The sequence below is a fragment of the Oncorhynchus nerka genome, linkage group LG22, assembly GCF_034236695.1.
Source record: "Oncorhynchus nerka isolate Pitt River linkage group LG22, Oner_Uvic_2.0, whole genome shotgun sequence".
Lineage (NCBI taxonomy): Eukaryota > Metazoa > Chordata > Actinopteri > Salmoniformes > Salmonidae > Oncorhynchus > Oncorhynchus nerka.
The window spans coordinates 39,435,692-39,455,885 of NC_088417.1; the positions used below are offsets into that span (position 1 = coordinate 39,435,692).

The window sequence follows — 20,194 nt, forward strand, 5'->3', positions numbered from 1 at the left end:
TGAGTGTTGTAGGTGGTTGTGTACCAACTGCCTGGAGGACTTGTGCTGAGGGCTGTTGGTGGTTTTGTACTGCGGTCTGTGTCAGACGAGGGTTTGACTGGCAGTAACTGGCAGTAACTTCCCAGTCTACAGACTGAGGAGGCAAGATAAACATGGGGCCGGAGGGGATGGCTGCCGTTTTATGGGCTCTTAACCAACTGTGGTATTTTATTTTATTTATTTGTAACTTATTTTGTACATAATGTCGCTGCTACCAACTCTTCTGGACATCAGAACAGTGATTACCCACCTTGAATTGGAGAAATCATTTTTCTTCAATAAGTCAGACTAGAGGGATTTACTCCAGACACCCGAACAGGCCCTCATCTCCGTCATTAGCAGTAGGAAGAGACTAAGGTTTTGCAAAAGGAGATCGGGGTGCCTTGTGAGGATCAGGCGACGAGATGCTAATCTGCCTGTGCCATCGGTAATATTGGCCAACGTACAATCACAGGATAATAAAATGGACAAACTAACAGCATGTATATTCTACCAACGGGACATTAAAGACTGTAATAACTTATGTTTCACCGAGTCATGGCTGAACGACGACATGAACAACATACAGCTGGCGGGTTATACACTGTACTGGCAGGATAGAATAGCAGCCTCTGGTAATAAAGGGGTGAAAGTCTATGTATATTTGTAAACAACACCTGGTGCACGATATCTAAGGAAGTCTCAAGGTTTTGCTCGCCTGAGGTAGAGTATTTCATGATAAGCTGTAGACCACACTATCTACCTAGAGAGTTTTCATCAATATTCTTCGTAGCTGTCTATTTACCATACCAACATGTTTCAAGTAGACCACCATAGTCCCTGTGCCCAAAAACACTAAGGTAACCTGCCTAAATGACTACCAACCCATAGCACTCACATCTGTATCCATGAAGTGCTTGAAAGGCTGGTCATGGCTCACATCAACACCATTATCCCAGAAACCCTAGATCCACTACAATTTGCATACCTCCCAAACAGATCCACAGATGATGCAATCCCTATTGCATTACACATTGCCCTTTCCCACCTGGACAAAAGGAACTCCTATGTGAGAATGCTATTCATTGACTACAGCTCAGCATTCAACAACACAACGACCTCAAAGCTCATCACTAAACTAAGGACCCTGGGACAAACACCTCCCTCTGCAACTGGATCCTGGACTTCCTGACGGACTGCCCGCCTGTGGTAAGGGAAGGTAACAACACATCCGCTATGCTGATTCTCAACACAAGGGCCCCTCAGGGGGATCCTGTACTCCCTGTTCACTCATGACTGCATGGCCAGGCACGACTCCAACACCATCATCAAGTTTGCTGACAACACAACAGTGGTAGGCCTGATCACCGACAACAATGAGGCAGCCTATAGGGAGGAAGTCAGAGACCTGACTGTGTGGTGCAAGGACAACAACCTCTCCCTCAACGTGATCAAGACCAAGGAGATTGTGGATAACAGGAAAAGGAGGACCGAGCACGCCCCCATTCTCATCGACGGAGCTGTAGTGGAGCAGGTTGAAAGCTTCAAGTTTCTTGGCGTACACATCACCAACAAACTAACATGGTGCAAGCACATCAAGACAGTCGTGAAGAGGGCACGACAAAACCTTTTCCCCCTCAGGAGACTGAAAAGATTTGGCATGGGTCCTCAGATCCTCAAAAGTTTCTACAGCTGCACCATCGAGAGCATCCTGACGGGTTGCATCACTGCCTGGTATGGCAACTGATTGGCCCCTGACCGCAAGGCACTACAGAGGGTAGTGGATCCGGCCCAGTACATCACTGGGGCCAAGCTTCCTGCCATCCAGGGCCTCTATACCAGACGGTGTCAGAGGAAGGCCCTAAAACTCTCTGCTACCGCACAGCAAGCGGTACCGGAGCGTCACGTCTAGGTCCAATTGGCTTCTAAACAGCTTCTACCCCCAAGCCATAAGACATCTAATCAAATAACTACCCAGACTATTTGCATTTCCTCCCTTTTACGCTGCTGCTACTCTCTGTTATTATCTTTGCATAGTCAATTTAATAACTCTATCTACATGTACATAATCACCTCAATTACCTCTCTGTACCGGTGCCTCCTCTATATTGCCTCGCTATTGTTATTTTACTGATGCTTTTTAATTATTTGTTACTTTTATTTATTCCTTATTTTTTTGTATTTTTCTTAAAACTGCATTGTTTGTTAAGGGCTTGTAAGTAAGCATTTCACTGTAAGGTGTTGTATTCAGCAGGTGACAAATGACATTTGATCTGATTTGAAAAGAACCTGTTTGACCCTTTGCAGCATCGCTTTACAGCATCTCAGACACACACACAAACACAAACAGCAGTGACACAAACTGCTAACACATACAAAATCAAAGACGCAAGCGCGCAAACACACCGTTATCTACAGTGTCGCCAGAATAAATGCTTCTGTCCACCAGATAATGATTTCTCTAAACTCATTACATACTCTTCTCAGCCGTGGAACAATAAGTGAACGGCTGTTCACAGGATTGGCTAACTCTGGAGACTACTTTGGTGTCTAGAGAGTTAGGAGGTAAATCAACCTTTAACTTCCTTGCACCCTATGTTCGGAATTATGTCCAAAAGACGTTTCGATTGGATGCTTAGATGTCCCTAGGGCAATTCAGACAGCTGTCTGAGTATTTTTATAACAAATAATATATATTTTTTAATTTAACTGTGTTTTGTATCTTAATGTGTATTTAATGTGTGTATATATCTATACCTGCCTATTGATATGTTTGTTTTTGCATTGTGCGGGGCTCATTTGCAAAAGAGACAAGCACACACACACACACACACACACACACACACACACACACACACACACACACACACACACACACACACACACACACACACACACACACAATTCCCCCTCTGCTCGCATCAATTCCATCTCCCTCAATCACATCAACACTGTAGCTCAGGAAGAGGTTGTTCACTTACCACCAGTTGCCACGGTGAGATCACGCAGGAAATGTCCATAGAAGGGAAAATCGAAGGAAAGATTTACTCTCTGCATGAAAAAAACAAACAAACACAGATGACGCAGGTCAGAAAGAGAGCTCCGAAAAGACAGAAAAATACTCACTAGGATTCAGTCAGAGAAAGAAGGTGTAGACAAAGAGGCACTCGGGAGAGACAATTCCCAAGCTCTACCTTTTTCAGTCCTTGTGGTAGTTGACTTTAAATTTGACCACAAGCCAAGTTGTGAATTGTTTTCAAGCAAATGTAAAACTCCCAGGATAAAATACACACTATTGTGGTTATGAAAAGAAAGCATTTATGAGTTTCATAGACCTTCATGAAGTTTGATGAAACATGTTTCCCCAATGGAAAACATTTTCTTCCCCCAAAGGGCAGACTCAGCCAAGAGCTCGAACATAAAAGTAGATGTATTTATCAGTCATTTTTCAATAACATTTTCTGGTCAAAACAAGATTAGTACTAAAATGTGTTGATAACAACCAGTAAAAAAAAGCCTGAATGAGCTGACTACAGTATATTCCTAGTAAGGTATAACATTTATAGATTTCTGAATTCATATGCTATTTGGATTTTACAGTCTACCACACTGTTTGGTACTATTGCTGTGTTAGATAGAGTAACTGAATCGATTACAGTGACAAGGTGAATGTTTACAGAACTGCTTCGAGGAAGCAGGACACTACACTCACTTGAGTCACTATACAGGACTCTACCATGGCATGTGTCCCAAATGGCACCCTATTCCCTAGCGCACTTCTTTTGATCACGGCCCACTCCGGTCAAACGTAGGGCACTGTGTAGGGAATAGGATGTCATTTGGGACGTATACATGTTGCTTCTATAGCATATGCTGGGTATGATAGCACTAACATCAAGGCGGTGGCCCGTTCTTGTAGGTTCATGCTCTACAACATCCGCAGAGTACGACCCTGCCTCACACAGGAAGCAGCGCAGGTCCTAATCCAGGCACTTGTCATCTCCCGTCTGGATTACTGCAACTCGCTGTTGGCTGGGCTCCCTGCCTGTGCCATTAAACCCCTACAACTCATCCAGAACGCCGCAGCCCGTCTGGTGTTCAACCTTCCCAAGTTCTCTCACGTCACCCCGCTCCTCCGCTCTCTCCACTGGCTTCCAGTTGAAGCTCGCATCCGCTACAAGACCATGGTGCTTGCCTACGGAGCTGTGAGGGGAACGGCACCTCAGTACCTCCAGGCTCTGATCAGGCCCTACACCCAAACAAGGGCACTGCGTTCATCCACCTCTGGCCTGCTCGCCTCCCTACCACTGAGGAAGTACAGTTCCTGCGCAGCCCAGTCAAAACTGTTCGCTGCTCTGGCCCCCCAATGGTGGAACAAACTCCCTCACGACGCCAGGACAGCGGAGTCAATCACCACCTTCCGGAGACACCTGAAACCCCACCTCTTTCAGGAATACCTAGGATAGGATAAAGTAATCCTTCTCACCCCCCTTAAAATATTTAGATGCACTATTGTAAAGTGGCTGTTCCACTGGATGTCTTAAGGTGAACGCACCAATTTGTAAGTCGCTCTGGATAAGAGCGTCTGCTAAATGACTTAAATGTAAATGTAATGATAGAGAATAGAGAGCATAACTCCATGGCAAACGCAGCTGCATGATCCAGGATTCAACTAGGGGAAGTAATGCTGCGGCCCACCACAGTCAATTACTATGACTAAACACAGTCTTTCAACAGCCGAGCTTCTCTGCTTCATTTTGATGAACTCGACCTCTGTGTTTTTCTTTTTTTTTTTTTTACGAACCTATTGACTGACTATGCTATGTGGGTATTCCAACACGCTGGGACTGGCACAGCATAGTGCCAGAAATCAACACTACACATACTGAGACATATTTCTGCCACCCCTTAGCCCCCTCATAGTGTCCTCTGTGGGTGTCTCCCAAATGGCACCGTATTTCCTATATAGTGCACTACGTTTGACCTATGGGCTCTGGACAAAAGTAGTGCCCTGCACAGTGAAGGTCCTTGTTTGGTCTGAATGGGGTTTGGTACCGCCGGCTGGGCTGGCTGGCACTGATATCCCCAGGCCAAATGGCCCGTGCCTGATGTGATGTAGCGCTCAGTTTAGCCTGTTTCCCTCAGTCTCCTCTTCTCTCCTGCCTCAATGACCATTCACTTTCAAATGACAGATGGGAGGAAAGAGGGGAGCATTTATGTCCAGCATCAACATATTGATTCTCTGGACACAGCCAAAGTCTGAGCGTACTGTATGTCCCAAATAACCCTATTCCCAATGTAGTGCACTACTTTCAACCAGGGCCAATAGTTCAAAGGTAGTGCACTATGTAGGGAAGAGGATGCCATTTGGGACACATCCTGAGAAAACTTCCCAATCCCACTTCCTCTCTTCTTTCACTGTGGAAGAAGAATAAAAGCTGCCCTCTTCAGTTAAAAGGGAAACTGTGCCCCAGTTTGTATAGTTCAATCCATCATCTAGTGATTGAAGGTGGTTGGGGAGAATACACAATGTGAAACTCCATTTTGTGTCTTTATGTGTTGTGGTCGGGCCACTGTTCCATTGTTTCCCCGGTTACACTTTTATAAGTGACTTCATCCACTCTCCTCCCTCTTGTCATTGCCACCCTTTTCTCTGTCTCCTGACCATACAAGGACCTGTGATGCAAATCCCAAAGCATCTGGGAGACCTCAGCAGTATGCGCCTCACACGTTCGTGCAGAGGTAGTGTGCTCCGGAGTGAAGCTTTTCTAGGTACAGATCTAGGATCTCCCCCCAATCCTAACCTTAACCATTAGTAGGGGAATGCAAAACTGACCCAAGATCAGCGTCTAGGGGCAATTTCACCCGACTGCTGCAGGCGTTCATCTCCCCCTGCAGAGTCTGACCAATGCCCCATTGATGCCAGTCTATATGATATCATACAACTTCAAGGTGTCTACACTTTTAATCAGAATCTGAGAGGAAGGTTGTCTTACCGCAGCTTGCCTGTGAGTGTTGGACAGGATGCCATGGATCTTCACCTTGTCCTTGTCCATCTGGTCAACGTTTACCCACAAGTCTTTGCTCATGGGGTCCGTGGGGCCGTAGGTCTTCGATGTGTAGTAGTTGTGATCTGTGTCCTCCTGTTGGACACAAAACAAAAGCACTGATTGGTTACACTTGATTTGGAGTATCCCTTTACAGACGGTCTGTAGAAGTTCTATTAGAACCCGAAACGAAAAGCATCCATTCAATAAGTTACCATTTGGTCGACAGCAAGATAGTAAGAGACGAGAGTTGTTGCTCGTAGTGTGGGATTTAAGAAAGGCAGAGCGCTCAAACGTGGTTGGGCAGGGAGGGATAGTAGTGAATGAGAGTGGATGTAACCCTGTGCCTTGGGTGACTTATTCAAATAGAGCCTCTGCTCCTCCATGTACATTAACTCAGCTGTATGACGAGACGTGCTGTAGCAAGAGGGACATCTCTCTCTCTCTCTCTCCTCTTTTCTATCCCGTGCTCTCTCTCTCTCCCTCTTCCTTTGCTGCTCAGACCCTAACAAACTAAATCAAATCTCTCCTCTGCACACATTCTGTCCGAGGCAATTTCCAAACCCAGACAAATTCTTTCCAAACTTGAATTTGAATTTAGACATCCACTCAACAATCTCTGGATGTATTGTTATTGTGCAGTACATATAAATTTCATATAGACTAGCACTAACAACCATGGAATAGTATTATTATACAGAATTCATTTATAGAAAGTTATTCCTACATCTCATTAGGAGATATCAGCTTTATTTCATTTATTTTTATTTTTTACCCCTTTCCCTACCCAATTGGTAGTTCCAGTCTCGTCCCATCGAAGCAACTCAGATTCGGGAGAGGCGAAGGTCAAGGAGTCCGCTGCGCCACTCGGGAGCCCCAGAATTCAGCTTTTCAATTAACATTACTTTTGCTGACAGGTACTGTCTATGGAACAATACGGTTGTGTAGGCTTGCATGGCTTTTGAATATTATCTGCATAAGACATGGAAGACTAGTCTGAAATGATAAAGGTTATAGTTAAATGTGTGACTACGATTGCAACTGAGTAAAAACTGTAGAACTGAATTGGTATCCTTGATGCCTTGGAACAATGATATTGTATAGGCTGGAGAGAGGAATGCTGTGTGTGTGTGTGTGTGTGTGTGTGTGTGTGTGTGTGTGTGTGTGTGTGTGTGTGTGTGTGTGTGTGTGTGTGTGTGTGTGTGTGTGTGTGTGTGTGTGTGTGTGTGTGTGTGTGTGTGTGTGAGTGAGTGAGTGAGTGAGTGTCTGTGTTCTGTAGGCTTCTTCACTCAGAAGTGGTCGTAATGGCAGCTAATCAAATTAGGACAGCCAGAAAGCATGACTTCCTGCACTCCTAAAAGCCTGGCCCATAGGTTAATGGAGTGAAAAAGGCCCGTTCACGTTTTTTAACGGACACATTCATGAGAGCTTTTACGAGCGATGTGGACGCTGCACGACTCCTTTTACTGTTTCCTGTATGGAGTAACCCGAACGCCCTGCACTGGACCCATATCTCTGTCTGCGTCCCAAATGGCACGCTATTATGTATATAGTGGACTACTTTTGACCAGGGCCCATAAAGGGGATAGGGTGTCATTTGGGACAGACCCTGTAACAGCCGGTAGAACGTTTTTTTTAATGGGACATCTTCTCTGGGCCTCTCGTAAACCCCAAATACAAAATATTGCCTATCATCCCCTGGCCAATAGTAGTGTAATATAAATGGAATAGGGTGCCAAAAGGGTGGAATAGGGTGGAATAGGGACGTAACAAGATGTTTTCGACTATAGACAAGTGAAATGTTGCTTACAAATCTCTACTTTGAACTTTGATAATATTCAGCAGCTTTGGAAGTTGCCCAATTGTGCTGCATGGAGAGAGAGAGAGAGAGGAGGTTTTTCAACTGACCTCTATCAGACTGATAAGTAGGACATGCTGAGCTTTGTGCTTCCTCTGATAATATAAACATTGTGTGTGTGTGTGTGTGTGTGTGTGTGTGTGTGTGTGTGTGTGTGTGTGTGTGTGTGTGTGTGTGTGTGCGTGTGTTTCACTGAGGTGGGCTAATCAAAGAGCTGTGAGAAACACTACATGAACTAAACCAACACAAATAACTCTTTCATTGAAAATAAACACTTCATATTATTTTCCTTGGAGAACAGTAATCTGAAAGATGTGTGGGCCTCAATACAACCCACACTGTAATACTAGAGTGTAGAATAGAGAGAGAGACTGTTCTGGCTTTACGTAGCCCTAGTGGGATTAATACATATTAAAACCTATTAATTCAAGCTAGGCATCACAGATGGGATATTGCTTTTGATGAATTGGTCGACCTTAAACACACGTCACCAAAGATGTTGAATCGCATTTGCGAGCGACCCGTGCAGACAAAGCTTGTTAGGAAAACAAACACCCTGTAGTAGCCAGTCAGGCTTACTCAGCAGATTTGTTTTGGGGGTTCGGAAACAAGGACGCTTGTAAAACAAAAGAAAACGAGTACTGCTAGACACAAACAGAGCCTTGTTATGTTTCCTACTAATCAGCACAAGATGTGTTGGCTATTTCAGGCCATCTTTGGAGAGGCGGAGAGGATGGAAGGAGGGAGGAACTCCTTGGAGGTAAGAGGGGGCCAGCTGGCTGTTCTCGCCCCAGTTTCCCCTCCCCTTCCCTGGGGTGGAGGGATCAGAGGGTTGGGAAGGCTGCCACCCTCCAGCTGGGCGTCAGGGGGAGGCAAAGAGGGACGCTGGATGCCAAGGTCAGAGAGCAGAGACACAAGGGGGTACATAGACGGGGTGGATGGGAATAGGTTCAAAAGGCCATAGGAAAGATGGCGGAGCATTTGACCCATTAATTTTAACCAGAATTCCTATGTACTGTTTGTTATATTGTGTATGCCCGCAGGCTGAGAAATATATATATCCTGACAGATAGAAGGGGAGAGGAAGGAAGGGTGGGTGGGTTGGAAAGAATGGTTGAGTTTACATTTACATTTACATTTAAGTCATTTAGCAGACGCTCTTATCCAGAGCGACTTACAAATTGGTGCGTTCACCTTAAGACATCCAGTGGAACAGCCACTTTACAATAGTGCATCTAAATCTTTTAAGGGGGGTGAGAAGGATTACTTTATCCTATCCTAGGTATTCCTGAAAGAGGTGGGGTTTCAGGTGTCTCCGGAAGGTGGTGATTGACTCCGCTGTCCTGGCGTCGTGAGGGAGTTTGTTCCACCATTGGGGGGCCAGAGCAGCGAACAGTTTTGACTGGGCTGCGCAGGAACTGTACTTCCTCAGTGGTAGGGAGGCGAGCAGGCCAGAGGTGGATGAACGCAGTGCCCTTGTTTGGGTGTAGGGCCTGATCAGAGCCTGGAGGTACTGAGGTGTCGTTCCCCTCACAGCTCCGTAGGCAAGCACCATGGTCTTGTAGCGGATGCGAGCTTCAACTGGAAGCCAGTGGAGAGAGCGGAGGAGCGGGGTGACGTGAGAGAACTTGGGAAGGTTGAACACCAGACGGGCTGCGGCGTTCTGGATGAGTTGTAGGGGTTTAATGGCACAGGCAGGAGCCCAGCCAACAGCGAGTTGCAGTAATCCAGACGGGAGATGACAAGTGCCTGGATTAGGACCTGCGCTGCTTCCTGTGTGAGGCAGGGTCGTACTCTGCGGATGTTGTAGAGCATGAACCTACAAGAACGGGCCACCGCCTTGATGTTAGTTGAGAACGACAGGGTGTTGTCCAGGATCACGCCAAGGTTCTTAGCGCTCTGGGAGGAGGACACAATGGAGTTGTCAACCGTGATGGCGAGATCATGGAATGGGCAGTCCTTCCCGGGAGGAAGAGCAGCTCCGTCTTGCCGAGGTTCAGCTTGAGGTGGTGATCCGTCATCCACACTGATATGTCTGCCAGACATGCAGAGATGCGATTCGCCACCTGGTCATCAGAAGGGGAAAGGAGAAGATTAATTGTGTGTCGTCTGCATAGCAATGATAGGAGAGACCATGTGAGGTTATGACAGAGCCAAGTGACTTGGTGTATAGCGAGAATAGGAGAGGGCCTAGAACAGAGCCCTGGGGGACGCCAGTGGTGAGAGCAAGTGGTGAGGAGACAGATTCTCGCCACGCCACCTGGTAGGAGCGACCTGTCAGGTAGGACGCAATCCAAGCGTGGGCCGCGCCGGAGATGCCCAACTCGGAGAGGGTGGAGAGGAGGATCTGATGGTTCACAGTATCGAAGGCAGCCGATAGGTCTAGAAGGATGAGAGCAGAGGAGAGAGAGTTAGCTTTAGCAGTGCGGAGGGCCTCCGTGATACAGAGAAGAGCAGTCTCAGTTGAATGACTAGTCTTGAAACCTGACTGATTTGGATCAAGAAGGTCATTCTGAGAGAGATAGCGGGAGAGCTGGCCAAGGACGGCACGTTCGAGAGTTTTGGAGAGAAAAGAAAGAAGGGATACTGGTCTGTAGTTGTTGACATCGGAGGGATCGAGTGTAGGTTTTTTTTTTTGAGTTGAGGTGACTGGAAGATGGATGGATGATGGGAGAGAGAGAGGAAAGAGAGATTGAAACCCAACCAGTCAAACCTGAATACGTTCCCTACTCTGTCCATCACAGCCCAGAAACAAGATGAAGAAAATATATATAGTCAATGTCGGTGTGTCACTGACATCGAATCCAGTTTTGCGGTTGTATAAATTCAGAATGTATGAGGCACACAAATAAACCCACATACAGTATGCTGTATGAGTTGCATTCAGTGAACCAAACAATCTCCAATTCACTTTCCAATTTAATGTTTGAGGTATTTACTCAAGTTCAATAATAATGCATTAAGGCAGAGTCTGAATATCTTTACACCAATGTTTTACGTTTCAGAATGCCTCTGTCATCTCTAAGAGATTCTGACAAAGATATGTATTGCCATGCTGGGGGATTGCTAAGTAAAAGAAGATGAGATGTTAGAGAAATATTTCTCAGCCAGACATTTACCTGTGGGTATAATCACTTAGCTCAGACCAGGGACAATGTTTTCATGGTGCAAGATAGTTCAAATCTGTGCAAAATACACATTAAAAAACTCTTTAGAAGCTAAATATTTGTTTTAAGTGCCAACTGTATATATATTTGTATTTAAAAATAAAGAATGTACATCTGGGTTTTGTGCCCACCACAGAGCAGAGACAGCATTAGTTAAAGTGATACATGATCTTAGAGCCAGCTCTCTGTCCTTGTACTCTTGGATTTAAGTGCTGCATTCGACACTGTGTGTTATTTTAGATTCTGAACTCAATTTCGAATCACACATTAGGAATGTGACCAAAATAGCTTCTTACCACCTGAGGAACATTGACAAGGTGGGGTTGTTTCTCTCTGAGGCTGATACAGAGACTCATCCATGCTTTTTATTACAATCAGGCTTGACGACCGTAATGCTCACCTGTCTTGTCTACCGAAGAAAGCCATTGTTTTAGAATACATTTGAAGATTATTCTATTGGTTTTTAAATCAATCCACGATTGTGCACCCCAATACAAGTCAGACATGCTTTAAGTTAAAAGTTACAGTGCCTTCGGAAAGTATTCAGACCCCTTGACTTTTTCCACATTTTGTTAAGGTACAACCTTATTTTAAAACGTATTCAATTGTTTCCCCCCTCATCAACACAATACCCCATAATGGGCAAAGCAAAAACAGTTTAGACATTTTTGCTAATTTATTAAAAATAAAAAAACTTAAATAAAAAATGTACATAAGTATTCAGACCCTTTACTCAGTACTTTGTTGAAGCAGCTTTGGCAGCGATTACAGAATCGAGTCTTCTTGGGTATGACGCTACAAGCGTGGCACACCTGTATTTGGGGAGTTTCTCCCATTCTTCTCTGCAGATCCTCTCAAGCTGACCATTCCCCATATTCTTACGTTAGAATTATTGTTCCAGTATCCATTTTTGACGATGCTATAGTTTCGGCGGGAAAAGCCTGCTAACACAGACATTCCTCTGGTGGATTTAACTGGAGGGGGAGAAAGAGCCCCCCTTTCTCCTGTAATTTACAACAGGGTGTGAACTGTCAAACGGGTCCAGTTCCCTCCACGCCTCTTCTGTGGGTGAGAGAAGGTCTGGTTATTGTCAACCATTGCCAAGCTGATCTGACCCCATTGTGATCCTCACAGGACAGTCATGACAATAGACAGACAGGTGTGTGCCTTTCCAAATCATGTCCAATCAATTGAATTTACCACAGGTGGACTCCAATCAAATTGTAGAAACATCTCAAGGATGATCAATGGAACCAGGATGCATCTGAGCTCAATTGAGTCTCATAGCAAAGGGCCTAAATGCTTATGTAAATAAGGTATTTCAGTTTTTAACTTGCAAACTTTTCTAAAAACCTGTTTTTGCTTTGTAATTATAGGGTATTGTGCTTAGATTGCTAAGTGCTTAAAAAAAATACATTCTACCATTCGGCTGTAACGTAATAAAATGAGGAAAAAGTCAAGGGGTCTGTATATTTTCTGAAGGCACTGTGTGTACCCAGTAGGTCCCTCAGGTCCTCTCGCACTGGCATTTTAACTACTCAAAAGCCTAGGACCATAAGGCATGAAGGGGCAGCCTGGAATAGCCTGCCAGGGAACCTGAGGGGGGCCGAAACTGTGGACATATTTAAAAGAGATCTTAAAACACACCCTTTTAGCTTTGCTTTTCCTTAGGCTTTTTTTTTCAGTTTTATAGTTATTCTTTTGTTTTTTTATCCTCTTTTGTTTGTTGTGTAGTAAATATTTCAGTTTTCATTTTCATATATATATATATTTTTCATGTGAAGCACATTCCGTTACATTCCATGTCTTAATGTGCTGTATAAATAAAGCTTGATTTGATTATAATCGGGCAGTGTGATTACATTTGTAATTTTTCTTTCTCCATTTACTAAACTCTAGGTAAATAACCACATTATTGTTTAAAAAAGTGTCCAAGTAAATCCCACTGTCAGAATATAATGAGTTTTACAGTATTTTTGTACAGATTTCAACTAATTTGCACCATGATATCGCCCTACAGCTCTGAGAAAGAATAACCTTTCTGCTTTATTGGGAAAAGAACAAGGCAATAAAGTTGAATTAAATCGTTTTATTGTCTATATCATGTCACAATGAAGCATATATCCCATTGGTGTCGCATTACTGAATAAGAAAAGTACAGGGAACTCTCGTCTCATGTCTTTGAAAGAATGGAATTTGAAAATTCACAAGATCTTTCCCTACTCTACAGTATGTATGCATGAGGCCCTATATCTCTTATATAAACACACACACACACACACACACACACACACACGCACGCACGCACGCACGCACGCACGCACGCACGCACGCACGCACGCACGCACACACATCAGGTGCCCTGGTAACCATCTGCACTTTAAAAGGAAGGCATTAGTCATGTGTGCCACTTGCTCTCACATTGGCTGATAACGTCTATGGTCCATTATTCATCACTCATCCTCTCCCCATTGGAGCAGCATTAGTGGAGTGTGTGGTGAAATCCGACGAGCATTGGATGGAGCTGAGGTGTGCTGCACCTGCTTACTAACAAAACCGATAGGGCTTGCCGATTTGAACACATCTAGGTATGAAAGAAAATGGGAGTCAACAAAATATAAACGGTAAACATTAAATCGTGAAACACATGGATAGAAAGTCCCGCCTCGTGTTTTGAGACTCTTGTTTTCTTGTTTTAAAAATGAACTCGAGCTTTTACGCCTACGGGCCTTTTAAGTCTTACTGTAGGCCGAAGCCTCTACGTCTACGGCCTACACCCACCCTCATACAGAGTGTTGTTATTGAAGAGCTCTAGTGTTCCAAGGTTTAGGGTTTCTCTGTGCTGCAGATAAACATGTGGTTTGGAGCCCCCTGGTTTAGCAGCTTCTAGGCCAGGGATGCGGCCCAAACGACCCCCTATTCCCTATATAGTGCACTTCTTCTGACCAGAGACCCGGTCAAAAGTAGTGCACTGAAAAGGGAATAGGGTGCCATTTGGAATGCCGACTAGAGTTTATTTAAGGACACAGAGATGAGGAGACTTGTCCCTACCTGAACTGTGAAATGGACCCAAGGGAACTAAGGGAGTGAATTATTTATAATAAGGGGTACATGGAGAAAATCTGACCTGTCTGAAATGGAAATGGATGGCCCTTCCTTCAGCAAAATATATTTGACCTAAACCCTAACTGAACACTTGAAAAAAAAACGTGACCATTCCCCAATACCAAAAATCATAATTAAAACAAAGTGGATAGCAGGGAATGTTTGGCCTCACTTCTTGGCCAGACCAGAGCCTTAGATATGCAGTTTTAGGAACTGTTCTTCATCTTGTAAGCATTACATGGCAACGCAAGAATTTTGATAGCACACAGGGTTGCGGGCCAGAAGGTTATAGGTTCACAGACTACCGTGGACAAGAGTAGGGGTGGATTTATCTCCTTTATATCATTGTATTTTATAAAAATGTAATCTAATTCTACATTTTTATATCTTAGCAAAATCCTTATTAATACCACACAAATTATGGAAAATACAGGCTAAGAGTGGACAGAGACATAGACCTATGTGTTCATCTTGTCATATTTCTCCAATGCCAAATCAGCGTGCCTTTTTTGCAATGAAACCGTCCCTGTTTGCAAATAAGTTAATCTGAGAAGTCATTAGGAATCTGAGCATGGTACTTTCAAAAGTTAGGTCTATCTTTCCAACCCAGACAGAGTAGGCCTACTCTGATCTAAACTTTAACTGCTGGCTACTCTTCTTCCATGGCTTAACCCAACAAGAGAAGGTCACAAGGTTTCCCAAAAAAGCTGTCTGGGTTTAAACATCTTCTATTGTACAGAAAGTGAATAGCTTAAATCAATTGATAGTGACATAATTAGATTACTTCGCAAGCAAAGTCAACCAAAAAAATTATCCTCGGATAAAAAAGTTTGTAGCTCAGCCTCAGAATGTCAAAGAAATTAAACAATGATATCCCCTGAGTCACGTCTTTCCCCGGGTATTTTACATACTGTTTATAGCATAAAGCATTGCAGACCAAAGTGCTGTTAAAACTCACTGTTGCATTTGATTTTCTTAAACTAATAAGCGGTAGGCCTGTGCTTTGGACATTTTCTTTAATAAAAAAGGTAGGCCTATGGCCAATGTTCCCTCTAGACTGCGAGCGTGCGCGCACTTCCTCCAGGACTGCTGCACAGAAGAAATACCATGCTGCGCAGAGACACAGGAGACTGAACCCTATTAGTTTGCACTATTTGGATCAACGTTTTTGTTGTTGCTGATCGAATCGACATTATATCAGCCCCTTTTTTAATGCAACAAATCAAATCTAACCTTGCAAGACTGGAGTCAGGAATATATCCAGCAAATCAAATCCAATTTTATTTGTCACATACACATGGTTAGCAGATGTGAATGCGAGCGTAGCGAAATGCTTGTGCTTCTAGTTCCGACAATGCAGTAATAACCAACCAATCTAACCTAACAATTCCACAACTACTAGCTTATACACACAAGTGTAAAGGGATAAAGAATATGTACATACAGACATATGAGAGTGATGGTACAGAACGGCATAGGCAAGATGCAGTAGATGGTATAGAGTACAGTATATACATATGCGATGAGTAATGTAGGGTATATAAACATAAAGTGGCATAGTTTAAAGTGGCTAGTGATACATTTTTACATCAATTTCCATTATTAAAGTGGCTGGAGTTGAGTCAGTATGTTGGCAGCAGCCACTCAATATTAGTGGTGGCTGTTTAACAGTGTGAAGGCCTTGAGATAGAAGCTGTTTTTCAGTCTCTCGGTCCCTGCTTTGATGCACCTGTACTGACCTCGCCTTCTGGATGATTTCGGGTTGAACAGGCAGTGGCTCGGGTGGTTGTTGTCCTTGATGATCTTTATGGCCTTCCTGTGATGTCGGGTGGTGTAGGTGTCCTGGAGGGCAGGTAGTTTGCCCCCGGTGATGCTTTGTGCAGACCTCACTACCCTCTGGAGAGCCTTACGGTTGTGGGCGGAGCAGTTGCCATACCAGGCGGTGATACAGCCCGACAGGATGCTCTCGATTGTGCATCTGTAGAAGTTGGTGAGTGCTTTTGGTGACAAGCCAAATTTCTTCAGCCTCCTGAGGTTGAAGAGGCACTGCTGCGCCTTCTTCACAATGCTGTCTGTGTAGGTGGACCAATTCCGTTTGTCCGTGATGTGTACGCCGAGGAACTTAAAACTTACTACCCTCTCCACTACTGTCCCGTCGATGTGGATAGGGGGGGTGCTCCCTCTGCTGTTTCCTGAAGTCCTCAATCATCTCCTTTGTTTTGTTGACGTTGAGTGTGAGGTTATTTTCCTGACACCACACTCCGAGGGTCCCTGACTAGTCTCTCAAAGCACTTCATGATGACAGAAGTGAGTGCCACGGGGCGGTAGTCGTTTAGCTCAGTTACCTTAGCTTTCTTGGGAACAGGAACAATGGTGGCCCTCTTGAAGCATGTGGGAACAGCAGACTGGGATAAGGATTGATTGCATATGTCCGTAAACACACCAGCCAGCTGGTCTGCGCATGCTCTGAGGACACGGCTGGGGATGGCGTCTTGGCCTGCAGCCTTGCGAGGGTTAACACGTTTAAATGTTTTACTCGCTTCGGCTGCAGTGAAGGAGAGCCCGCGGGTTTTGGTAGCGGGCCGTGTCAGTGGCCCTGTATTGTCCTCAATGCGAGCAAACAAGTTATTTAGTCTGTCTGGGAGCAAGACATCATGGTCCGCGGCGGGGGGCTGGTTTTATTTTTGTATTCCGTGATTGACTGTAGACCCTGCCACATACCTCTTGTGTCAGCAGGTATATTTCACATGTCACCCCCAAAGCCAATTCCTCTTTTGGCCGCCTTTCCTTCCAGTTCTCTGCTGCCAATGACTAGAACGAACTGCAAAAATGTCTGAAGCTGGAGACTCATATCTCCCTCACTAACTTTAAGCACCAACTGTCAGAGCATCTCACAGATCATTGCACCTGTACACAGCCCATCCAACTACCTCATCCCCTTACTATTATTTATTTAGCTCCTTTGCACCCCAGTATCTCTAGTTGCACACTCATCTTCTGCACATCTATCACTACAGTGTTTAATTGCTATATTGTAATTATTTCGCCACTATGGCCTATTTATTGCCTTACCCTAATCTTACTTCATTTGCACACATTGTACATAGACTGTTTTCTATTGTATTATTGACTGTATGTTTGTTTATTCAATGTGTAACTCTGTTGTTGTTTGTGTCGCACTGCTTTGCTTTATCTTGGCCAGGTCGTAGTTGTAAATGAGAACTTCTCAACTAGCCTACCTGGTTTAATAAAGGTGAAATAAATACATTTTAAAAGTCTGATTTTGTTGTAGGCAGAGCCAGAACACAACTGAGTAGAAATCTATTTGCAGGGGTAGCCCAGGAGCGGTCTTTCAATCACCCAAGACTGAATGAATGAGCTTTTCAGATCCGTTTAGATCAGAGTGCAGAGCCAAGCGTGTTCACGTGTTGATATTCTTTGATAGTTAGTGAGTTATTAGCCCAGTTATAGCTAAGTATAGGTCAGTCATGGGGAGTTACTGATTCCTACAAGAGCACAACATGTGTAAGCTACATTTCAAGCGGACTTTGAAAAGCCAGTCAGGTAAAAAAGCTTAGGTCTTAATTAAAGGGACAGTGTTGTATTTTGTGACAGACTTGAATATGCAAATAAGCCAATAGGCAGACTGGTAGGCTAATGTACTTTGTCTAATTCTCTGTATGTTAATAGTAATTAATTGTATTTTGTAAAGTGGTGTCTTGTGCCATACAACACAATACAATTCAATTTACAGTCACTTATTTGGCCCATTGTGTTACAGACCAAGTAAAATATATTTAATTAATGTCAAGCCCTTTATAATGTAAAAACAATTTTTAAAATCTGCAATGTAGGCCTGTATTTAACACCACATACAGGCTACTGTAGGCTATATCATAGAAATCAAAAGCTATTTCCATGTGAAAATGTTATGAGATTTGCTCCATTAGTTTTGTTGGTAGGACAACTGTTCATTATGCTCAAATAGCCACAATAGCCTATTGGCTACTGTCTAAAAATGTAAGGGTACAGCCTCAGTGTTCACTGTAAATGTACACCGGAAGTTGCAAAAAAGTCTCACAATGTTCAAGTTTCCGCTCACAAGACCTAAAATGTGCTTAGTGCCCCAAGGAATTAGAGGGAACATTGCCTATGGCATACCTTCTCATACCCCCTCAATTCGAGTTTTGGTTTTAACTTAGCATTCCTTCACTGACACGGAAGTAGACCATTTAAAGAGTGCATAGTGGGTGGAGGAATTAACCGACAAATCTATGGATGACGGTTGAAATGAATTATGCCGACCCGAATTTGCGAGGTTAAGAACTCTCATAAACACATCATGAGCAAGTAACATATTGTTTTTAATCAAATCAATTATAGTAGTAGCAAGCTCTAGGCTAGTCCGCGCGCAAGATCTTTTGGAATAGGCCTAATAAATAAAACCTTTGGAAGAAGCCTTTGACTCTCCTCCTGAACTGCCACTGTAGGCCAACACAGCACAGTCAATTGTTAGGTAGCACACCAAACCCTATTTCATCAGCAAGAGCAGAGCGGGAGCTCAGTGTTACAATATTCATTGCTGTGTGTAATGCAGCCTAGCTGCATCCCAGCAGCTACCTTAGAAATAGAACTTTGATCTGTGCTTCTCCGAGCGTGCACTTCGTAGCCTATAGGGTATGGATCATTTGATTGAGACCACACTAAATAGCCTATAGGCGCACTTGATATTGCGCGCTCAGCCTAATAAGCAACTCATTCTAAAACACTGAGAAATATTGGAATTTCATCAATTACATGACCCTCCCCTGGACAAGATTAAAACAAAAATAATACTAAACCCTCCCCTTGACTGAAATTGAAAAAGCATGACCCACCCTCATTTTCCTCCAGGTAACAATTCTGTAAATGTCGATCCATCCCTAACTAACAAGATATTGGCAACTTCCTTCATCTCAAGATATTGACTTCCAGTGCTTTAGCCACAATGTGTTGGAGGCTGATAGAAAAACAGTGTGTTGGGGGCCTCCCGGGTGGCGCAGTGGTTAAGGGCGCTGTACTGCAGCTGTACCACCAGAGACTCTGGGATCACGCCCAGGCTCTGTCGTAACCGGCCGCGACCGGGAGGTCCGTGGGGCGACGCACAATTGGCCTAGCATCCTTCCTTGTTAGGGAGGGCTTGGCCAGTAGGGATATCCTCATCGGGCACCAGCGACTCCTGTGGCGCGCCGGGCGCAGTGCGCGCTAACCAAGGTTGCCAGGTGCACGGTGTTTCCTCCTACAAATCAGTGTGGCTGGCGAGCTGTGTTAAGAAGCAGTGCTAAGAAGCAGTGCAGCTTGGTTGGGTTGTGTATCGGAGGACGCATGACTTTCAACCTTCGTCTCTCCCGAGCCGGTACGGGAGTTGTAGCGATGAGACAAGATAGTAGCTACTAAAAAACAATTGGATACCACGAAATTGGGGAGAAAAGGGGGTAAAAAAAAACAGCGTGTTAGCACTGCTACGCTAGCAACCACAGTAGAGGAAGGTCTGGCAGAGAGAGACACGCTCCACAGGTGGGACAGAAAGAGAGGGTAGGCAGGCTAAGGTCAAGGCAGACCTGCAGGTTCAGCTTGGAGAGCAATAACTGTGCTGAATTAAGCACATGAATTAAGCTATTTCCTGATACTGTCATATACTATATTAAACACTCATTTAGAAATGCATCGTTCTCAGATAATCTTTTAATAAAAGGCAGTGTAAAAGCATCACACTAAAGTATTGTTCTGCAACTGAATATGAGAAGGAAATCAAATGAAGCAATGAAAAATGTAAGAGCCAAGTCAATTCCCGGAGGGTTTCCTTTCCCTCGCTCTCTATCTCCAACTAAACAGACATGGATAATGTAATATGCAAACCTCCCCTTGGATTATTTTGAGCAATCAGACACAGACAGCACAGACCAGGGTTGTATCCAGCACGAGGGCCAAAATAGGGAGGGGGGGCTACATGAAATCCT

General features: G+C 44.3%; 1 protein-coding gene across 2 annotated transcripts in view; it reads right to left on the bottom strand.

Annotated features, from left to right (window-relative positions):
• Positions 1-20,194, bottom strand: part of LOC115105158 (plexin domain-containing protein 2-like) — a 174,102-nt gene that overhangs the window by 87,873 nt on the left and 66,035 nt on the right. For both annotated transcript variants that reach the window (XM_029626832.2, XM_029626833.2), the window contains exons 3-4: positions 6,015-6,161; positions 3,000-3,069 (exon numbers count right to left, since the gene is read on the bottom strand). In XM_029626832.2, the coding sequence (XP_029482692.2) occupies positions 3,000-3,069; positions 6,015-6,161 (217 nt within the window). The remainder of the gene's footprint in view (positions 1-2,999; positions 3,070-6,014; positions 6,162-20,194) is intronic.